Genomic DNA, 22,044 nt, shown 5'->3' with positions numbered 1-22,044 from the left:
CAATAATTCACCCCTTCCCTATCTTCTACGTTGAATTCTGTGGGTTTCACACTGGAAGCCTACGTTACTATGGCTAGCCATGCTTTGAGTGCAAGAGTGCTATAAAGTAAATTATTTCTTTTTCAATCATATCGTGTTTTGCTGTCCAGCGCTGCATACTACAAGCCTTTTGCTTCCACATTTGATTGTACAGGTGACTGAAATTTGTGTCGGGCAGAGTTTGTACTATGAAAGACAATAAGTGTTTAAATAAATGGATACATTTAAGGGGAGAAAAGTACTACGCTAACCCGAAAAATGAAATGCACCATAAGTGGGTGGAGGCATGAATCTTGATTTCTACAGACTTTAGAAGGCGTTTATCTGCAACTGAGAGGGGAGCCAACATATTAATGTATACTTACAAAAGCAAGAAGACTATGCAAGACATGAAAGTATTCATATTAATAAAATCAGAGAGAAAAATAGAAAACTGAGACATTATTCTTCAAATGCTCAGAACAGTGAAAAACATACACCAAAATGGTACTTGATGTTCTGCACTTTTACAGACTATCAGATTGTATACACGCCTAAACAAAATGGCTAACGTCAAAGATGTTCTAAGGCTGAAAAATCTTAACAGTGCCTTCTGGTGACACTTCCACTTGGAGAAAGCTGTGAATGTAAAGTTTCTACTGGCACTTAGCTGGTCAACGATGATCCTGGTTACACGGTGACAGCCATTTACCAATACACCAGTTTTCTACAGACACCAAACCGACAATTGTCAATCGTGGGGTCAATAGAATAGACTGCAATAGAGACCAAAGTTGCTTCCTGTTAATACTGATTAATTTAATTCCTTTTTATCCAGTATGCCCTCTGTTTTCTGTCAAACACTTTAGCATGCGCTTTATTTTGATAAACTCAGCTCTGTTTTCAGAATAACCAACAAGTAACATTATTAAACCAAATCTCTCACAAAAGGTCTGAAAAAGCACGCTTTTGAGACATATTGCAGGGAAAAAGCAATATTTACCAGTTGGGAGCCTGTGTGCTAATCCATTAGGAAAACATGCTCCTGAGCTGACCAACAGCTTATGACCAAGGGATATAGCTCCACGCAGTCACTAACAGGCGTACTTTATAGTTGTCCATGTATCACAATTTTTGTCTTCAGGTACTATACTACTGTTGGAAGTATTGGTATAGTTATATTTAATTAGAAAAAAAAGAAATTTGTGCAAAAAAGTGTTTCTGGATCTTGCACATTTAGATTTCAACCTTTCGTGAATATCAAGAGAAAATACCAAAATGGAGAATTGCAGTTTATTATGGCACAAATGAAGCAAGAAAGAGGCCTCAGACGTTCACAATTGTAAGACAACTGGGGTTGGGGGTTTAGGGGGATTCAATTCAGAACAGCCTGAGACCGCAATGTAGTAAACCAACTCTGGTAGCCAGCTTTGCAAGAAAGAATATTTAATACAGTAAGTAAACAAGCCTGGACTGAACCAAGCAGATATTGAATCTTGACTGGGATTTGCATTTCAAACTGCACCAATGACAACTGTACTCTGGAGGCATGAACGCAGGGCAAACTTGAAATAAGATGACTTGCATGATCAACTGAAAGTCTGAACCGCTCAACCTTGCGACAGCCTCTGTGAACACATCTATGCATGTTGAGGTTTCTTTGCATGTAATTAGGATAACTTGTATGAAGGTTCTTAGAAATTAAATAAGAATTAAACATCTTACCTTTGCCCTGCCAGTGCTCTGCAAGATATGCACTAGTGCACATGCCATCTCCTCCTTATTCCTCACACTGATTACCGGCTCCAGCACAGAACATAACATGCCATAGTTCCCAGTCACAAACTCTGCAAACTCTTTGTACTGCTCCATTGGTAGGATAGTAATAGTCTGGTAACGGGATTTAATGCGTATAGAGGGGCCACCCGATTTTCCTTTATTAGGGGTCGGGGTACTAACTGGGTACCACTTCTCCACGAATTGGCGGCCTGTCACACTGGCCATGGGAATATTGACCAGCCCCACGTAATTGTTTTTGTCCTTTTTTTTCTTCTTGTCCACATCTTTGTAGATGTGGACTGTGATACTGTGCAAGGCCGGAAGGCTTGAAAACTCAAAGTGTTCACCCCAAAAGATATTGTCTGCCTTTGTTTTGCTGGTGGTCCGTGCAAAGAGTGTGTCATCCAGGCATAGCTCACAGAAGTACTTTTTCTTGGGCGCCAGGTCCTTGGCCTCGATGATCCAGAGGCGCAGCACATTTTCTGCGCGCCGGCAGTTGTCCTGTATGGCATGGTAAAAGGGAGAAAGTTCAGCAATCAACTATATAGTATGAAAGCGCCAAGGCAACTGCCTCACCAGGAACTAGCTTTGAGTCAGTAAAACAAAAGTTTGCAGCTAATAAAATGGAGAGATGACGCAACCAACACCAACTTAGTGCTATTATAGGGGACAGAGAAGTCAAGCATGAGTAATAGGTCAGCGATAGGGTTACAGGGGTGAGCTGATGTCTAAGCCACAGGCTGTGTGTCTCGGCTTATGTTAGTGATAAGGGTTTCTGGCAGACTGAAAGTTAAATAATCAACCTATGTTGATGAAATACCACCTCAAATAGGGCTGTGGGTCTACTTTCATCTCTTCATGAAAGGGTTATGTGACTGGGTGGAATCTCTCTGGGAGGACATCATTATGCAGTGCATCGAGACTGCATGATGCAACCCTCGTGCGTCACAAGTCGAACAGTGATGCTGGTCACGTGCCTCCGTGGTTACCCAAAGGACCAATATGACACTTCAGTGGAGGTGGTATGGTGTTTTAGTGGGAATACTGTGGAATGAGCTTTGACTGGGTGGTGACATTTTGGCGCATTGGTAAAAGTGCTGCTGGCTTACTTGTGGTACAGAGAAGGTGTTGTGATACAGCTCTGAGGTAGAGTCGAGGTTGCTCTGGTGATTCAGCGCTAGAACTGTGGGTGAGCTGAAAGTTGAGTATTGAAGTTGTGGGTGGTTTATTAGTTCTAGGGTCGAGCAATGAGATCTTATGGTGGTTCAGGAGCAGTGCTGAGCATGGTCTGGTGAATCAGTGACAGTTCTGCAGGTTCAGTCTAGCGGTTGACAGGTGGGGTGCTACAAATGGTCTGGTAATTCAGTAGCCGTGCTGTGGGTGGGCCGGTGTTGCATATCAGCGTGTCTGGTGATTTGGTGGCTGATTGGTACTGATGTGGTCTGATATTTCAGTGGCAGCAGGTTGGGTGTTCAGGCAGTCATGTAGTAGTGCTATTGCACTCTACGTTGCTAAGTTGAAGTGTTGTGAGTGTGTTTGGAAGTTCAGCGTTGCAAACAGGAAGTTAATTTTGGTTTACATGAAGTATGAAGAAGAGCCACATTCAACACAATAAAAACTTACTATCAATATAAAGGACTGTGATTTAATTTATTAGTTATACAAAAAAGGTCCCAGAACAAGCTGCTAACATTCTTAGGCATAGCTTTGTTTGAGAAGCGCTGTTGCTATTACTTCCACCCAAAACCTTCAAATGAGGTAACAGGAACAAGCATACCAACTGTATAACATCACATTAAAGAAAAGTACCAAGCGCACAACAATCATAGGATCCTATTGAGGAACACGCACGTTTCACCCTTTATAAAGTCACTACTCTTTTCTGGACAGTCACCCTTATCTGTGGACAAAGGCAGAGAATGCTTCATGACCTACTGAGTCCCTTTCACATCCCACCCTCCTTAAAGCTGGTAGGTAGTTATGCTTGTTTACCGAGTGCACATTGGGACAAGACAAACCACTCAAGAAATGTTTGGACCCTATGCATAGACATTAAAAAGTAGTACTCAATAACGAGGAGTTCAAAATAGCCCTGAAATCAAGTTGCAAGGTTGCTGACGAGCCACTCAGTGAAAAGTAGTGATATGCTCCTTTCAGCAGCAACAAGAATTGGGCCAGGATATTCAGCTATAAAACCATTGTTCTTTGCTATTAAATTTGAGCAGTAATTGTTTTCTTTCGAGCAGCCTCTACAAGTATCAGGACACACCGCTTCAGACAGAACTTGTCCGACTCCCCTGAAAGATGCTTAAGTAGAGTTGCACTGCTACTTTTCTCAGCATTCCTCACTAGCACAGAGATCCTCTAAACATAGTAAACAGTTATGCTCATTTGGATGGACACATCAGAGGTGCACCATTACTCCTGCGCCTTCCTCATTACACCGACTCACCTTGTTGGGCTGCACAGTTCTTCGCAGGTTCTCCATCCACTTGTCCCGCTCTGCCGCTGACGAGCAGCTGAAGCATTTGCTGCCACTGGTGTAAGTGACCTAGAAGATAACGACCGATGAGCCACATGAAGACATCTAACTGGCTTGTACTACACACAGTTCAACATGCACCAAACACAACATAGGTCCCATAAGGGGAACAACGTGCACCGCAAATTAGGCCCTGAAATGTCACTACAGATGTTCCACTTGATACGACAAGAAACCTAGCTTTACTAAAGTACATTGTCAGTTTCGTTCATCAGCACAAATCCAGTCCAGACTTAGCCAGCCACAGAGTACAAACCCAGCTCTCTCGCCCAGCGCAAATCCAGCCTGATACTCAGAACAAACCTAGCCTGCCTGCTCAGCGCAAGCCTAGCCCCGCCGCCCAGTGCAAACCCAACCCTGCAGCCCTGCCGCCCAGCGCATATCCTGGCCCAGCGCAAACGATGGCCGGCCACCCAGCGTGCTCACAGCCTCGCCGCCCAGCGCGAACCCAGCCCGGCCACCCAGCGCAAACCCAGGCCCACTGCTCAGCGCAAACCCAGCTGTGCCGCCCAGCACAAAGCCAGCCCTGCTGCCCAGCGCAAACCAGTCGCTGCCCAGCGCAGATTTAGACCAGCAATCTCCATGCAAACCCAGCTGCCAGTTAAAAACAACTCACTTCATCTCAGTCCACTTTTGGGTTTACGGTCTCACCCCCTTGGCCTTTATCTACAACATGGGCATCATTCGTACTTCCCCTCAAGCCCACCCACATCTGTAAGACCAAGAGACACTAACAACACTGCATATGTAAGAGTAAGAGGGAAAATGATGTACTATCATCTTTATAGAAGGCAAGACAGTCCCATTTGAGTGGAGGCCCTAATTATTTTGGAAAGCTAGAAAGTCTCTAGCAGTGATGAATAATATATTCTTTCTAGAGAAGTGTCTTCAACCCATTTCTGCATTATATGAGATGAGTTATAATCCTTATACACAAAGGGATATTTCATATCTTGATGTGTTAACTGAAGGAAGCTTGTCTGTGAAAAGCTGTTTGATTTTTACACTTAAGTTCTAGTCTGGCAATGACATGCCTCCTACACCGGATCAAATACCCAAAGTTTAATTTTTGCGCCAAGGATGTAGGTGAACAGTTTAAGGGCTTGGAGGTGCAGCTAGGGAGATCTATCAACAGGGGGAGAGATCATGAATTGTATCTGCCTTTTGTTGCGACAGGCAGCAGCATAGGGGACGCTCTGTAAGGGAGTCATCAAAAATAGCGAGTCAGACATTAACACTGTCCAAGTGTTAGAGGGTCAGGGTTTGAGCTGGGTTTCTAAATTCTTCACAAAGAAGACTTCTGTCACGGTTGGCTTTAGTTTCAGGAAGGTGCTTTCATTCTGTTTAAGGATGATAGAGAAGAAATCTTCGAGAAAATTGATTTTTGTGCTGTGGAGAACGAGGTATGTTTGACCGTCAACATGTGTATGTGTTAATACTGTGGGTGACAAGGATGATTTCTGGTGGATCCGTGTACAGGATGGAGATTACTAGGTAGAGAACAGAGCCCTGTGGAACACCACAGGTCACAGAAAACTGGTGAGGTTCTGTGGATACCATCCGGATGGACTGTAAAGCACAAGAGAAGTTTGATAAGAATCAAGAGAAGCACAGTGCCGGTTAAGGCATGTGTTGAGTGGATATTGATCAGGATTTCATACTGAGCTGTTCAAAAGGCTGCTAGCAAGTAGGAGGGGGCAGTTGTTACCATTTTCTGCAAAGAAGAGTGTGTCGTCCACAACGAGCATGTTGACTGCCTTACTGAGTTGTGGGCAGAAGCCCAATTGATAGTAGTGTAGCAAGTCACTAGGTGTCAACATACTCTTGGAGTCAGATGTCAACAACATTGCTGAATACTTTTCCAATTCATAGATTGGTAAGTGAATGTTAACTGGAAGCTCTTTGGGATCTAAATTGGCTTTATGTAGATTAGAATTCTACATAGAGAAACATACTCCCATCTCACTTTTGTGACCAACACAAAAAACTCTTCAAAAAACATTCAGACAATTCAGCCCCACACCAACTCCTATTCTTGGCTCCTACTGATCTCTTGGCTTCTAGTCTCTTTCCAGGGGATTTGTATGTTTGCTATTCATAATATTGTAATGTTCCCTTATCTGCTCACATCTCTACCTTTCTAGCAACCCATCACCCATTTACTAATTCTTTGCATCCCGTTGTCTCCTTCTCTCAAACGTTCTTTAAATTCCCTCATGGTTTTGCTTATCACTCACATCTATGGACTGATCCTTAAAGTGTCTCCCATCCCCTCAACCACCCCATATCTTTTCCTGTTCTTTGTCCTCAACGGCCCACACTCTGCAAATCTCTCCATTTATCAATTCAAATGTTAACTCATTTTTCTTCTTTTTTTGCAACTTTCAAACCCTTTCTACATCCTCAGACTCTGGGGGGCGAGTAGTCTAGAGAGTGGGTAGTTACAGGCAAATGACAAACAAGAAAATTGACACACTTAGGAAACAGATGCTTGTAAATGACTTCCCTGTCTCGTTTGCAGCGAGTTGAAAGTCCTGTAGGAATAATCCAACCCTCCTCCAGCATCAGACACTATGTAGAAGATGTTTTTAGTTCCTTTACCTCAAAGCAGAAATCCTGTCCCAGGATGCTGCTATGCAGCGGCTTCACAAAGACCTTCTCTTCGGTGGCGAGATCCAGGGCTTCCACTGCACTGCCGGGGCTCAGCAAAGACTCATGGGAGCGAGATTCCTTCAGCTTGGGCAACCCTCGGGACCTACAGGGTACACAGAAGAGTAAAGACTGTTCAGAGGTTTCACCGTTAACTGAGTAGACAACTCTACTCTAGAAAGAGCAATCCCGAAAGGCTGCCCAGTCTGAAGCTCTCTACAGCATAGACTATGGAAGACAAAAAGAGAACCAATAATGCAGGAGGACCCATGGAAAGCAGAGGGCGTTCCTGCCACTGTGGTGCTAATCAATGAATTACACCTTCCATTTCCATCTCCGAGTGGAAAGAAGAGGAGGCACTGGCTTGGTGAAAATAACGGAGATTAAAATATTATAAAAGGGAGAGACAGTACTACATGGAATAAGGACGGAAAGATAGTGGTTGGTGTAGGAAGGTGGAGCAGAGAAGGTGAGAGAGAAGATAATAAAGGTAGGGAAGGTGAGGGTTAGAGGGATGAAGGGGAGGGCAGAGCGAGGATAATGGGTGAGAAGGGGGAGGGGTTGTTGACATTTGAGTGACGGACAGTAAATAATACTGTACAAAGTGATGAGTGATAGAGTGGTTAGTGGATAAAAGAGTGGCTTGGCTGAAGAAAGAGAGGCTTGGCTGAAGAAAGGGTGGCAGGCGGAGAGGAGTAGGGCATACAACAGTGGGGATAGGAGTAGAGCATACAACAGTTGGGATAGGAGTAGGGCATATAACAGTAGGGATAGACCCAACACAGTGGGGAAGGATGCTAGGAACAGGGCTCAGTGGGTAGGAGTACTGAAGGGCAGTCATGAGTAGGGCTTGGAGGACAGAAGGATGGCTGGATAAATTGATAGATAGGATGCAATAAATATATAGTACACAGTCAATAAAATCTATCTGCTCTGGGTGATTTAGGGAATTGGATAACGATCAAAGCCCCCACCCGTTCATTCAGAAGAAGCTTAAGATTCAGGGCCCAGCAGTGGCCAATAGAAGATGGTGACTGTAACTGAGCCCACACAGCTCGAACATGCTCACACAAGCCCAGAGCAGTTAGGGAACGCATGGGAATGCAAAACAGAAGCCCACACCCCACACCCCCCTCCAACAGCCATTCCAGAACAACCGTTACCTGGGAGCAGGATGCACAGCTGCTTCCGGGCCTCAAATGTACACAGCACAAACAACTATCACACAGAAAACACGAAGACAACAAGGCCGTTACTAAGCACATTTCTACCCAGAAAGGCATGAGAGATGCACATTTCCCTCCGGTTTCAAACACACAAGTCACCTTTCGCGTCAGTGGGGCAGACCTACATGAAGCAGTTATAGATCCACTTGGCCGTGCACCCCCAAATCATAGCTCTGCCTCATGCCCGCTCTCCGCATTTCAAGCCGGCCCGGCGGCGCGAGGATCCATCGCCTCGCTGCAGGTGGACTCGGGGCGCGTCCGTCGGCAGCAGGCAGGCGGAGCCGTGCGAGCTGCGGCGCTCCTTCCCTCGCCGCGCAGCATCCCGCCCCTCAGGTACCGCGGGCAGGGCCCAGCGCGGCCGGCTGCTCCTGCCGGGCCTGTTGCCATGGCGATGCACTGCCTGCGACGAGATTACCGCTCCGAGGCGACGCGGCGGAAGCAGGAAGTGCGCGGAGAAGCGGTGACCTCTCGCGGCACCCGGGCCTCCCGCAGCCCTCGACGGGTACCTCTGTGCCCGGTGCCCACCGTGCCAACACTCCAAGCCCGCGCGCTGCTGGGCGGCAGAGCCAGCTCAGGCTCCCTGCTTGCCCAGCTCACCAGGGCAGTCGTTCTCACAGGAGTGCGAACAAAAGGGCTTCTTCACTTTAAATAGCCAAGGCCTCAACCTTGACAGTCTATTTCAGATTTTAATATGTATTGGAACACTGGAAATTGTGTTACCTAAACACTGGTATGGGCCTTCTGCTACAAAATTGCAATATGCATTTCTGTTCTTCCTGGTTTTAATTCACAACATTCTATCCTGAGTGAGTGAAATGTTCGAATAGCATTATAGCCTTTAAACTACAGACTACGTTGGCTGTTAAAGTCCCTCTACCTGTTTACAAGTTGGAAGCTGCATGCTCCTGTGGGAAAGGTTCTTTATTGGCCCGTATAGCCCTTGGCAGTGGGAAGTATGGCTGTCATAGTCTTGGTAACAAGAGCAGTTTGTGCCAAGGCAAGTGAAATCATGTGTGGACTGGCTGTACTAGAGATTTTGTTTACAACCTCTTTTTACCACAGATGCAAGTTATAAAAAATACAGTATGTAGTTTCCAGAGGTAAGGGCGTTTGCAAGAGGACAATGTTGCAGACACGAGTTGAAAGGCATTCAATAATTAAGCATAAATAGTGCTGGTACTGCTGAAAACCTTGATCCTTCTGATAGGTATACATAAGGATATGAAAGTGTGCTATAGGAAGCACTGTGAGTCACACTAAAAGTGTGGTACGAGTCCACAACTAGTAAAGTGGAAACAACGTGCTTACTGATGATATCTGTGTGTAATCTGCAGGTTATACGTCTGAATCTTGGCAGGGCAGACTCCAGGATTCATTATTTTGAGGTCAAAATCCAGACTATCACTGGGTTTTGGAATATTAATGTACGTGATTGATATTCCAGCATAATGATGTGTTATGTTTAAAAATGTGGGTGGGGTAATGGATATTGCACTAGTTGCTATAAGGGTGGTAATTGTGTACTTTTCTGCAACAAGTGACCAGGACATGGACAAATTGCGAACGGCTGCTGATCTTGTATTTTGGGCAAGTAAGCAAGCTGGAAGGTGGGAATGCCTGGCTAGAAAGCTAAACCTCATTTTTGGTGATCCTGGCCAAGTACAGTTTTCTACAGTGTATACGAGCCACCTTCAGACCATTTCCAATCACCAGTGATTCTGCCAGACACTGGACCGAAGAATGAAGTGATGTAATGAATATGCTACTTACCAGTATGCAACTGTTCTTGGCATGTAGGGCTGCTAACATTCATATCTGTAGCATAGATCGCCGCCTAGTGTTGGGTCCGGATGATTGCACATTGTTGTCCTGGAAGAGTCTTCGAAGTATCACGAGATAGGTGGCTCCTCCCCGGGACTACAGTGCGCATGGGCATCGACTCCATCCCCAGATTGTTTTTAGCCATTGTGGCAAAGATGGAGTTTAACAGTGAAAGTGATGGCCATGCTAGAGATAAAGTGTAAGAAAAAAGTCTGCAGCCGCTACGGGCGCCGGGGAGGAGGGCGGGCGATATGAATGTTAGCAGCCCTACATGCCAAGAACAGATGCATACTGGTAAGTAGCATATTCAGTTCGAGGCATGTGGGCTGCTAAATTCATATCTGTAGCATAGAATACATAGCAGTCCCTCCATTAACGGCGGCCGCCCGTGCCAGCTGCAGAAGTCTGAAAAAGTGTTTTAAGAACAGCCTGTCCTACAGCTGCCTGCTGTTTGGAATGCACATCCACACAGTAATGTTTGGTAAACGTATGTGGTGTAGACCATGTGGCTGCCCTACAAATGTCTTCCAAAGGAATGTTACCTAGGAATGCCATGGAGGCCCCCAACTTGCGTGTGGAGTGTGCCCTGGGGGGACCGTTAAAGTGCGCTTAGCCTTCTGATAGCAAATCTGAATACACTTAACGATCCACCTGGCTATTCCTGCTTTGGAAATGGGGTTGCCTTTGTGCTGAGCTGCGAAGGCAACAAAGAGTTGCCGTGTCTTTCTAAAGGGTTGTGTTCTGTCAATGTAGTACATAAGCGCTCTTTTGACATCAAGCGTATGGAGCATCCTTTCTGCTACCGTTTCTGGGTTGGGAAAGAATGCGGGCAGTTCGATAGTTTGATTGACATGAAACTGCGACACCACCTTAGGGAGAAATTTGGGGTTAGTGCGCAGCACCACCCTGTTTGAATGAATCGGTATAAATGGCTCTTGGATGGTGAGCGCCTGTAGCTCACTAACACGTCGTAGAGACGTGATGGCAATGAGAAAAGCCACTTTCCATGTGAGGAACTGAAGTTCACATGAATGCAGAGGTTCAAACGGGGGACCCATCAATCTGGTGAGCACCACATTGAGGTTCCACACAGGAGCTGGCGGGGTCCTGGGAGGGATGACCCGCTTCAGCCCTTCTAGGAATGCCTTAATGGCAGGCACCCTGAAGACAGAGAGATGCTGCCTGTTTTGGAGGTAAGCCGCTATGGCGGATAAGTGTATCCTAATGGAAGCGTATGCTAGATTGCATTTGTAAAGATGCAACAGATAGCAGATGATATTAGGAATGGAGGCATCGAGCGGGTTAATAGCGTGCTCGGTACAGTAGATGACAAACCGCTTCCATTTCGCTGCATAGCAAGCTCTGGTAGTGGGCTTCCTTGCCTCCCGGATGATGTCCATGCATTCAGGGGGAAAATCAAGGTAGCCAAACTCTAAGACCTCAGGAGCCAGATCGCCAGATTGAGCTGCTGCGGATCTGGGTGCTGAATGTCTCCACGGTTCTGCGTCAAGAGCCGGGGTGTGAGGTGCAGTCTTTGATGCGGCACCACAGAGAGTTCGAGGAACGTGGTGTACCACGGTTGTCGCGCCCACGTAGGAGCAACTAGGATGAGTGTCATCGAGAGTTGCCTTAGCTTTCTTGCCACCAGCGGAATGAGAGGCGCTGGGGGAAAAGCGTACGCAAATCTGCCTGACCAGTTCATCCATATCGCATTGCCCTGCGACTGTGGGTGAGGGAACCTGGCGGCAAAGCTTTGGCATTTTGAGTTTTCCTCCGTGGTAAACAGGTCTATCTCTGGATGACCCCACTGCTGGAAGTACGGGCGGAGCACTGATGGATGTAACTCCCACTCGTGCATCTGGTGGCTGTACCTGCTGAGCAGATCCGCCATCTGATTGTCCGTGCCCGGGAGGTGTTCCGCCATGAGGAAGATGTTCCTCTGAATGGCCCACTTCCACATGCTCTGAGCTAGATGAGACAACTGTGGAGAGTGCGTACCTCCCTGCTTTTGGATGTAGTACATGGCTGTCATGTTGTCCGTCCGGATCAACACGACTTTGTTGCACAGGTGTACTTTGAAGGACTTGAGTGCCATGAAGATTGCCATCAGCTCCAAGTAGTTGATGTGCATCTTCCTTTGTTGCGTTGTCCATAGCCCCTGCACCGTATAGTGGAGCACATGAGCCCCCCATCCCTGGAGAGATGCGTCCGTTGTTAGTGTAATCTGTGGCACAGGCTCCTGGAACGGACGGCCCTTGCAAAGGTTGCGTGGATTCCACCAATGCAGAGAGCTGTAAGCCCGACTCGTCACCAACACTAGGTCATTTAGCTGTCCTTGAGCCTGAGTCCACTGATGCGCTAAGCATTCTTGGAGCGGACGCATATGGAGTCTCGCGTGCGGGACTATGAAGATGCAGGAGGCCATCATGCCTATCAACTGCATGAACACTCTCGCTGGGAGCGAGTGTTGTGGTCTGAACTTTTGGATCAGCGACTGGATGTTGGCGATCCTCGCTGGATTTGGCTGAGCTGTGGCAGCCAGAGTATTGATAGTCGCGCCTAAATACTGCCGCACATGGGCTGGCTGGAGGTGTGACTTCGGGTAGTTCAGTGTAAATCCTAGACTGTGAAGGAGGTGAATGGTGTGGGTCATGTCGTCGGCGCACTGCTGGGCTGACTTTGCGTGCACGAGCCAGTCGTCCAGATAAGGGTAGACATGTATACTCTGTCTCCGAAGGTGTGCCGCCACTGTCGCCAGACATTTTGTGAACACTCTGGGAGCAGTGGTCACTCCGAAGGGGAGCACCTTGAACTGGTAATGCCTGTTGTGGATGGTGAACCTGAGGTACTTTCTGTGGGAGGGGTGGAGTGGTATGTGAAAGTAAGCATCTTTGAGGTCCAAGGTTGCGAGGAAGTCTCCCTGTTGTAACAAGGGAAGAACCTGCTGCAGTGTCAACATGTGAAAGTGTTCTGAAAGAATGTACTGGTTTAAGGGGCGGAGGTCCAGAATCGGTCTGAGCGAGCCGTCTTTCTTTGGGATGAGGAAGTACAGGGAATAAACCCCTGTGCCTTCCTCCTCCACCGGCACGAGCTCTATTGATAACTAATACATCCCTGTTTGAGACCTAGTAGCAAGCTTCCCAAGTTTCCCTGGTAAGACAAGTTATTTGATTTAAAAAGAGAAAGTAAGTGTTGAGCATATCCTGAATCCGGTTCTAAACATTTTAAACAAGAACAAACAGCATGTGATATATTGTTCTGATTTGTTACCTTTGCCTCAAATTGTAAAGCGCTCTGATATCCTTCGGGATCAAGTTCGCGCTATATAAAACTTTACAAATAAAATAAATAAATTGCGCCTTTTTGCAGCATCACTAGAACCTCGTGCTGCAATAAGTGCAAGTGCTCTGCTGACATAGGACGGTGTTTTGGGGGCATGGGTGGTGGGGTGGATGTCAGTTCTAAACAATAGCCGAACTGGATAAGTTTCCTGACCCACCTGTCTGTGGTGATGGACTTCCAGACGGGCAGGAACTGTTGGAGTCTCCCCCCGACAGGTGTGGGATGGTCGGGGGGCAGTGACAGGGAGTCACTGTTTGTTGGCGGCAGAGGTACGGGAACTGTTGTTGCCTCTGCCTCTACCCTTGGCACTGTTTCCTCTGTATCCACCTCTGCCCTGCTTGCTGTAGGAGGATTGTGCACCACTTTTATTGAATGGCGTCTGCTGCGACATGTGCCCTCTGTTAACACCTCGAGTGCCTGAGCGACGAAAAGTGTTCCCTCGAAATTGTTGTGACTGGAGAGCTCCCATGGACTTGGCAGTCTCGGTATCTTTTTTGATTTTCTCTAGGGTGGTGTCCACCTCTGGGCCGAACAACCTGTCTGGATTAACGGGTTGGTTGAAGATAGTAGTTTGTATCTCTGGCTTGAATCCCGAGATGCGGAGCCATGCTTGACGCCTCAACATCACACTAGTGTTGATTGCTCTCGCTGCTGTGTCCGCAACATCTAGCGCACACTTTATAGCAGCGTTGGAGATGAGCTTTCCCTCCTGGATAAGCATTTCAGCTCCCTCTTTAAACTGGTCTGGGAGGTGTTGTAACAGCTGCTCTAGGGTGTCGTAGTGTGCCCTATCGTATCTGGCCAACAGAGCTTGCGTGTTTGAGATGCGCCATATGTTGGCCGCCTGAGCTGCTACCCTTTTCCCAGATGCCTCTAGCACTTTTGACTCTTTGTCTGGGGGAGGAGCTTCACCCGTTGTTTGGGAGTTTGCCCTCTTGCGGGCATTAGAGACCACCAAAGAGTCCAAAGGCAACTGGCCCCTTATGTAAGTGGGGTCGCCAGGTGCCGGTCTGTATTTCTTCTCAACGCGTGGGTTTACCGCCCGGGATCTCGTGGGTTCCTTGAAAATGTCTGCCGCATGCTTAAGGACCCCTTTCAACATTGGGAGAGTCTTGACAGTTTTTTCAGCAGTAGAGAAAGTGTCAAAAAGGAAGTCCACTTCCACGGGGTCAGCATGCATCTCCACCTTATGGCGTGTAGCTGCCCTTTCGATTAAGGCATTAAATGCCGCAGAGTCCTCAGTGGGGGACGGCTTTAAATTATAGACCTGTGGATCCTGGACCGCCTGCTGGTCCCCTTGATCACCAGTATCCATCCAAGATTCCTGCTGCTCATCAGGCTCAGTATGAGCAGGGAAGTTGTACTCCTCATCTTGGTCCCCTCCATCCCCATCTGAGTATGTGGGTGAAGGTGTTGCACTCCGCCTATGCTGAGGAAGAATCTGCTCCACTAGAACTGGGGTGTCTGCTGCAGGCTTTTTACGTTTCAGAGGAATGGTAAAGGACTGCAAAGGTTGTGAAGTAATCTTCCTCTTGTATAGCGTGAATTTGCCGGTGTCGGCATCGATGAAATGCTCCGACCGGTCTTCAGCCAAAGGTTGTCGAGGACCCACGGTCCCAGCCGGTGGAGTGGACGTCGACACGGTGTCTTTGGGCACCGACCGCGGTGCAAAGGCCTTTGGCGCCACCTTAGGCGGCAACGTGTAGACGAGCGGTGCCGATGAGGTCTTTGGTGCGTCCTGTAGCTTCGGCGCGGAAGGAGTCTTCGGTTCCGATGCTGAAGCCTTGACCTTAAGGAGCTTGAGGGAGTCCGAGACCTGCTTCGTAAAGGAAGCGGACGGTTTCATCGATCCGACTGATGTCCGTGGTCCGCCCCCTGGGGAAGACCCGAGCGTGGCCGACTTGTGTTTGTCCGGTCGAGGAGTACTCGTGACCGGTGCGGCCATACCACTGTCCACTACCGTAGACGTCGATGCCGATGGCTTCGGATCGATCGGTTGTCCTTTAGGGGTCCCGGCCCCAGACCTCGGCTCTGCGGCCTTCACCGACTTTGCGTCGACGGGCTCCTTCGTCTTTGGCGCGACAGACTTTCCCGATGCAGGAACGGCAGTCTTCTTGGGCGTCAGCTTGTCTCCTTTGGTGGCCTCCGACCCGATGGGCTTCTTCGAGCTTGGCTCCGCAACCACCTTCGGCACCGTAGCATGGGCTGCAGCGTGCGCCTGTTTGGGGGCCCCCGAAGACGACGGCGTCGGCGCCGGAGCGGACGTCTTCGGTTTCGATGGCGTGTCGGCCATCTTTGTTTTCACCGGCACAGAGGGTTTTGGTTTTGGTTTCGTTTTCTGCAATGGCGGCTCCGCGGAGGTGTCCGTAGCCGGGCCAGAAGGCGGGGCCGTGGATCGAGGTGTAAGGTCTTGGGTAAGGCTGCGTGGCGATCCCGTGACCTGAGCCTTTGTAAGAGTACGAACGGGGCATAGCTCATCCTCCGAGCTATCTTCCATGGCCCCATATGCTTCGTCGTCCCCCCCCTACCTTCGACGATTTCTTCAATGTCGGGACTGTGGTCGTCAGCTCCGTCTTCGGACTCGACCTCCATCGGGGTAGGGGAAATCTGCAGGTGAAGCACTTGGTCGTCTTCCGCGGGGTCGTCAAAGATGCCCACCGGTGCTGGAGCCGATCGCTGGGCCTCAAGGCGCGCCACGCGCCGAAGCTTGATCGTCTTCTTCGATCTAAATCTGGAACAGGCCATACAGTTGGCCTCGTCGTGGTCCGGCGACAGGCACTTGTTGCACACAGGATGGACGTCAATGTGTGGGTACTTGGATCCACACACGGGACATTTCTTGAACGGACTCCGTTCCATGCCGTCGAAGTCTTGCTGCGTCGACTAGGCCCCGATCACCGAAGAGTCTCACGACCCCCCGGATATCCGACTCTACGAGCTGGAAGTTAGACGGGACCGAACGCGAACAATACCGACGGTGCCGAGAAGGCCTTTTGGCCTAGAGAAAGTTCCTTTACGATTCCGAACAGGAGACGTCGAAATCACATCCGAACCCAATGGCGGAAAAAAACAATCTGGGGATGGAGTCGATGCCCATGCGCACTGTAGTCCAGGGGAGGAGCCACCTATCTCGTGATACTTCGAAGACTCTTCCAGGACAACAATGTGCAATCATCCGGACCCAACACTAGGCGGCGATCTATGCTACAGATATGAATTTAGCAGCCCACATGCCTCGAACCTTAGAGTACTTGGGGACAGAATGTGATGTAACGGCTAGGAAGGTCGACCTCAGAGCTGGGGAACCAGGTTCTAGTCTTGGCAGGGATGCTCAACATTCTGTGATTCTGAGCAAATCACGAAATCTCCCTGTGCCTGACAAAAATGAATGTGTCTGTAACATAACTGGTGCTCATGTAAAGTGCTCTGATACCTCCGGGTCTAGTTCGCGCTATATAAAACTCCACACACACACACAAAAAAAAAAAAGAGTACACAGTTTGGTCAAGCAGGGGTTTGAGTCTAGGTCTCTAACTTAAGAGATGGCATTTTTTTCCCAACACACTAATGACCAGCACTTCACATTTTTCCCAGTTCTGCCAGAAACGGCCAATTGGCATAGTCATTTGTCTAAAAACACATAGTTTAGTTAAATTGGAATAAGGAGTGAATTGCCCATGATCTTACATATTACTTAGGTGGCGAAGAAAACATGCATACTCTTAATGTCTGGTTGACAATGTATTCACTAGACTAAATCTGAGATGGGGTGGGTTGGAATGGGGCTGTGCATTCCATGGAAAGGCTCAGCGTGGTGTGAGTTTAGTAGACTTATTGGTGACATATCGATAGCTAACCTGGAAAGCAACTCTGCCCATTGCTTTTCCTTGGGTTTTTGTTTGGTCACGCCTATTTGCTTGCTTTCTCTTCAATGGTTTTATTTGTTTTAGTCCACCCCCTAGTCTTTGTTCCTCCTGTGGAGCATAACCTGTTTACCATCTCTCTGACTGGCTCATGTTATCCTTCCAGAATTGTCTGCTTTTCAATAACTTTTTCTTTCTTTTTCTAAAAGCACTCCATGAGAGAGAATGCTTTTCCCCTGTTCTCTGTGTTTTTCCAATTTCTCCCAGCAGATTTATTTCCCTGAAATATATATTTTCCACTACTTTGTCTTTCAAGCTGCTCTTACATACGCTTTCACTTTTGTACAGCTTCGCCCTTCAAGCAGCTCTCCCATGCACTTCAACTTCATGTTGTGCTGTTTCTCGTTTGTTCGCTTCCAACCCTTCATGTTGCTGTCTGTGTTTCTTCCCTTCCTGCACCCTCCATGTCGCTTCCCCGTGCACCCCCTTGTTGCTTTCTCCACGGTCTGCGATTGCACCCCAAGTGTTCCTTCCCTCCACCTGCTTTCTTTCTGCCCCGCCCCCTTGCGCTGTGTGTTACTTATTGTCGGTTTACTGATCCAACTCGGATTGGTAAACAATAAGAAAAAAACGCGTGCAACATTTTTTTGTTGGTGTGTCAATGGTTGGTGTGCAAGCCTAAAAAATGATGCAACAAACCTCATTGGCTTTTTTTCCTGTTAGTAGGTCTACTGCACAGCATCCCTGATGCTAAAACCATTGGCAAAGCCGAAAGAACTCAAAGGCAAGGCCTACTTGTTGTTACCACATATTAACTAGAGATATCTGAAATGTATGTAATTTCCTTTTGCCTAATTACCCAAAACTTTCAAAAAAATTACGTGAAATTGAGCTAACTGCTAACAGTATTTAGTTCCTTTTTTATATAGCATGAATGGCGCCCTCATATGCACATATTTTCAGCTACAAAACACCACTAAATTCCAAATGGCATGAACAGCAGCCACTCGCATTCTGTTTGATCATAGTGTTGCTTTGCTCCATCAACTGTCAGGGTTTACAGGATGTTCGAAATATGCGGGGGAAGACAAATTGTTAGCAAGGGATCACATGACTATGTCACTGGCCAGCCAGTGGCCCTTCTGCCAAATGGCTGCCTTGGAATGGCTTGAGTAGAAGGTGTTGAGACCTTTGCTAACAGAAAGACTCCAGTTACATGTTAGGTGGCGCTCCTCATACTAATGCTTCACCACTCCCATCCCCAGTGGCTGCCAATAAGGAGTGTGGAAAGCACAGCACTATTCTATGCAGGGGACACAGCCCTAAACGCTCCTATCACAATATATGCTGCAGCTGTAAGTTCTGGGTCACTAAAATAATTGACAGTTTTCCATACTCTGTTACAATCTGCAGCATCACTTCAACCTCTACCAGATGTGCGCACCTTTAAGAATGCAGTCTATTTTCCACCAGACCTAAATCATGAGAACTTAGTAAATATAAGAGTAGTCTATTTCAAGTGAATCACTGTAAACGAAATAGTAAATAACTATTGTTGTTGTTAGACAGTTAGGTTCAAAGCAATTACCAATCGGAGTGAAGAAAGCAGATATAACCATACCAAGATATCCGGCTTCCCATCTGTGTATAAGACGAAAGGCACTGTTTGAAATCCCAACTTATGATGTCGTACGCAGTTATATAATGATGCATTTAAATGTTCGAAACTAACCAATAGTCCCAAACTAAGATCCAATCACCACTGCTAAACTCATAACAAACACAAGCAACCACACACACATATTAGCATATTTGTTCAGCACCAATGGCCAACCCTACTATTTGAATTAAGGTCAATACAGGCAAAGTGACAGTGCAGAAGGGAAACGTCCTTTAGAACGAAGCGTAATCCCGCTGTGCCTTCACAGCACCGGCAATAGAACGAACACGTCTTCAGTACACATTTGTTGAGTATGCAAGTCGTTATAATGACCTGCTGGGGTGGGGTGGGGTGGGCGCATTGGTGGAATGGTGTTGGATTTAAAGTCCAACACCTTCCCTACTGTTGCGCAGACTAGAGTAGGAATAGCAAATTAACGTATTCCAAAATCCAGCTCCCCCTAAGGCAAGTCGTTATAACGACTTGTGTGCTGAACGAATGCATACTAAAGACCCGTTTGATCTAATGACGATGCTGTGAAGACAGCGTGATTTAGGCTTGCGCAATACTGTCATACATTCAGTGCAGCAGTGTCCGATATTTCCAGCGTGAAGCTGTGCCTTAGCAGTCTCTTCTTCCTTCGTTAACAATGCTCTGTTTTCAAAGCCAAATCATATTACTTTAACCTGCCTCATAAATGACCAGATACTTGTTACTCCTACAGTGTCGCGAGCATCAGCCTCTGCCTTTGTTTTATGCTCTTCGTCATAGGTGAGCACGTGAGAGGAGTGCACTCACTACCTGTGGATCAGAGAGCCAAGCATCCGTCAGCCACGGATATTAAGGCATCAAGATGCAGTGGTACCAGCCCTTGACCGATGAATCAGCACCAGCTACTGCAGTACAGATGGGCTGATTGGATAACAAAAGACCATCATTCACAAACTCCATGACGTCATGCCTCAAATCCCTGAGGCAGTACTGGAGAGCGTCTGAACTGGCTCCCCAAGGGATAGTTCACTTCTGCTGAAAAGAGCAGTGAAATGTGTTACTTTCACAGTTATGGCAGAAGCGCCCTTGACACTTCCTCCCCCAGGGTCCGATTTTTGGTGATATTAACAACAAATGATGTGGTGTAGGTCTTCCTCACCACTGACACAATCACTAAGGCAGGCAATTGCGTAACAAAAACAGATGAGGTGGGGCCCCCGAGACCCCAGATCTCACAAATATTCATAGTCCATAGTCCTTAGACTGACTGGGGGAAGGGCTGTGCACTGTAGGGGCTTGACATACTCCCCAGAAGTCAAACTGCAGATCTGGGAGAAGGCGGGTAGTTGGTTAGAGTAGAGGTGACAATTTTGCTTTAATTGTATATATTTTTGCCTTAGTCAAGCCTAAGACTCTAGTTGTCTGAGGCCCTAAAGAGGCCCTGGGATAAAAAAAAATGTCTTGAATATTATAGAGGATTGGCAAAGAATCTCAGTGTGCACCGTAAACCTGTCTGCATATGTTTAATCCCTTGTTGCCAGTGCAGGTCAAGTCCAGCATTTTACCTGCTGGTTATTGTAGCAGTTCACGCTGTGCAGCAGGTGATGTCCAGGCTCCCAACCTCACTGCAACAGTCTCCTGTTAGGGCAGCACCAGCAGGCTTGCTCAGGGTGAAGTTGTGGGGGGTGATCGGTGAAGCAGATCTGTGCAGCAGCCTTCTTCTGTGGTGCTCCTCCAGGTAAGCAGCAGACAGGTGTTCCGGTGTTGCAACTGCAACCTCCAATCTAAATCCCTCAAGGTAGTGTCTTTATGGTTGTTGTGGCTTTTCGGCCGATCAGGTTTTCCCACTTCGGCAGAGACACAACTTTCAATCACAACATCAGCAGCGACGACACCAGTTTCTTAAGCCTGCGCAAACCTCCAGGAAGTACAGGATGCTGGCCTGGTACAGTCATATGCACCTCATATGAACACTGCACAGAGCGCCCAGGGTGGACCCTTAACCACATGGGACACTCCTGGCTTTTACCAAGTCAGCTTTCTCTGAGTGCTCCACACACTGGGAACACTCGGGGCTTCTCCTCTCGGACATCCTCGCCCGTGGCACACTCCTTTCCTCAATTAGCAGGCACATAGGGCTCAACTTTAGGCAGCCCGTCAACTCATCAAGCAGGACGTGCAGACTGAAGTCCTCTCACGTCTTGGAGACTGGCAGTCAGGCAGGAACCAGCCCTGGTTGAACAGCAGCTCTTTCTGTCCTTTGTGGAGCACTCTTGTACTTGGTCTACAAGAACTTGGGGAGTGGATCATGGTGGGGTGATTTGGGTCCCACTTGTATACACATTTTCCAGACAAGAGGTGTGTATCATCGTCTCAGGTTTCAGAAGTGATTTGGGCTGGTTCTCTTTCAAATGTCATTCTCTTGCTGCTCTTCAGACGAAGCCTTTGTGTTAAATGATAGCTCGCATAGCAGACAGCAATGGTGTTGACTCCAAGCAGGAGACTCCAAAACAGGGGTACAATGAAGCGTGAGGTATCCACACCAGCCTTCCCTAAGCAGTAATCAAGTACAGACAAAAGGGCAGGCTCTGCCTAGACATTTCCTCCCCATGACAACTGAAACTGTAGTGTTGCCCCCTCTACCAAATGGCAGTCCTCTGGAAGAACTAATCAGCAGCCCTTTGCAGACAAGGGCCTCCTTGAATTTTTAAAGACAGACATGTCTGCATCCTCCCCCATTTTCGTATCTGGGTCTCCACCGTCCAGGTACAGGAATGCAGGCAGTCACATCCACTGTCTGTGGGAATTGTTCTCACCTTCCATTTCGTGCCATGCAAAAATCCCACTGGCACCAGGGCTCTGAGATTGTGCAACACATAGTCCTATTAACATGCATGTACTACACATTCACTGCACATACACACACTGAACATGCACACTGATGCCAGCAGAACGCGGTGGGTTTCAATAACACCATAACTTTAGACAAGAATAGCCAGTATGCTGCTTTTACTTAACACAAACAAAAACTTCTGTTTATACTACAGATAAAAAAAACAGTATGCTGCCACCACAAGTTATGTGATGTAACCAGCATGCTTTGGAGTCAGACGCACACTATGAGGGGATGCTTGGTGCGTCCCACGCACGCCT

The 22,044-nt window shown here is 47.6% G+C and overlaps 1 protein-coding gene across 6 annotated transcripts in view; it reads right to left on the bottom strand.

The window, feature by feature from the left end:
* Positions 1–22,044, bottom strand: part of RASAL2 (RAS protein activator like 2) — a 770,134-nt gene that overhangs the window by 160,760 nt on the left and 587,330 nt on the right. For all 6 annotated transcript variants that reach the window (XM_078642089.1, XM_078642070.1, XM_078642080.1 and 3 more), the window contains 3 exons: positions 6,941–7,094; positions 4,250–4,348; positions 1,744–2,298 (listed from right to left, as the gene is read on the bottom strand). In XM_078642089.1, the coding sequence (XP_078498215.1) occupies positions 1,744–2,298; positions 4,250–4,348; positions 6,941–7,094 (808 nt within the window). The remainder of the gene's footprint in view (positions 1–1,743; positions 2,299–4,249; positions 4,349–6,940; positions 7,095–22,044) is intronic.

Source organism: Lissotriton helveticus, chromosome 1_1, assembly GCF_964261635.1.
Source record: "Lissotriton helveticus chromosome 1_1, aLisHel1.1, whole genome shotgun sequence".
In the NCBI taxonomy this organism is placed as follows: Eukaryota; Metazoa; Chordata; class Amphibia; order Caudata; family Salamandridae; genus Lissotriton; species Lissotriton helveticus.
This window is presented reverse-complemented; position numbering and strand designations above follow the sequence as displayed.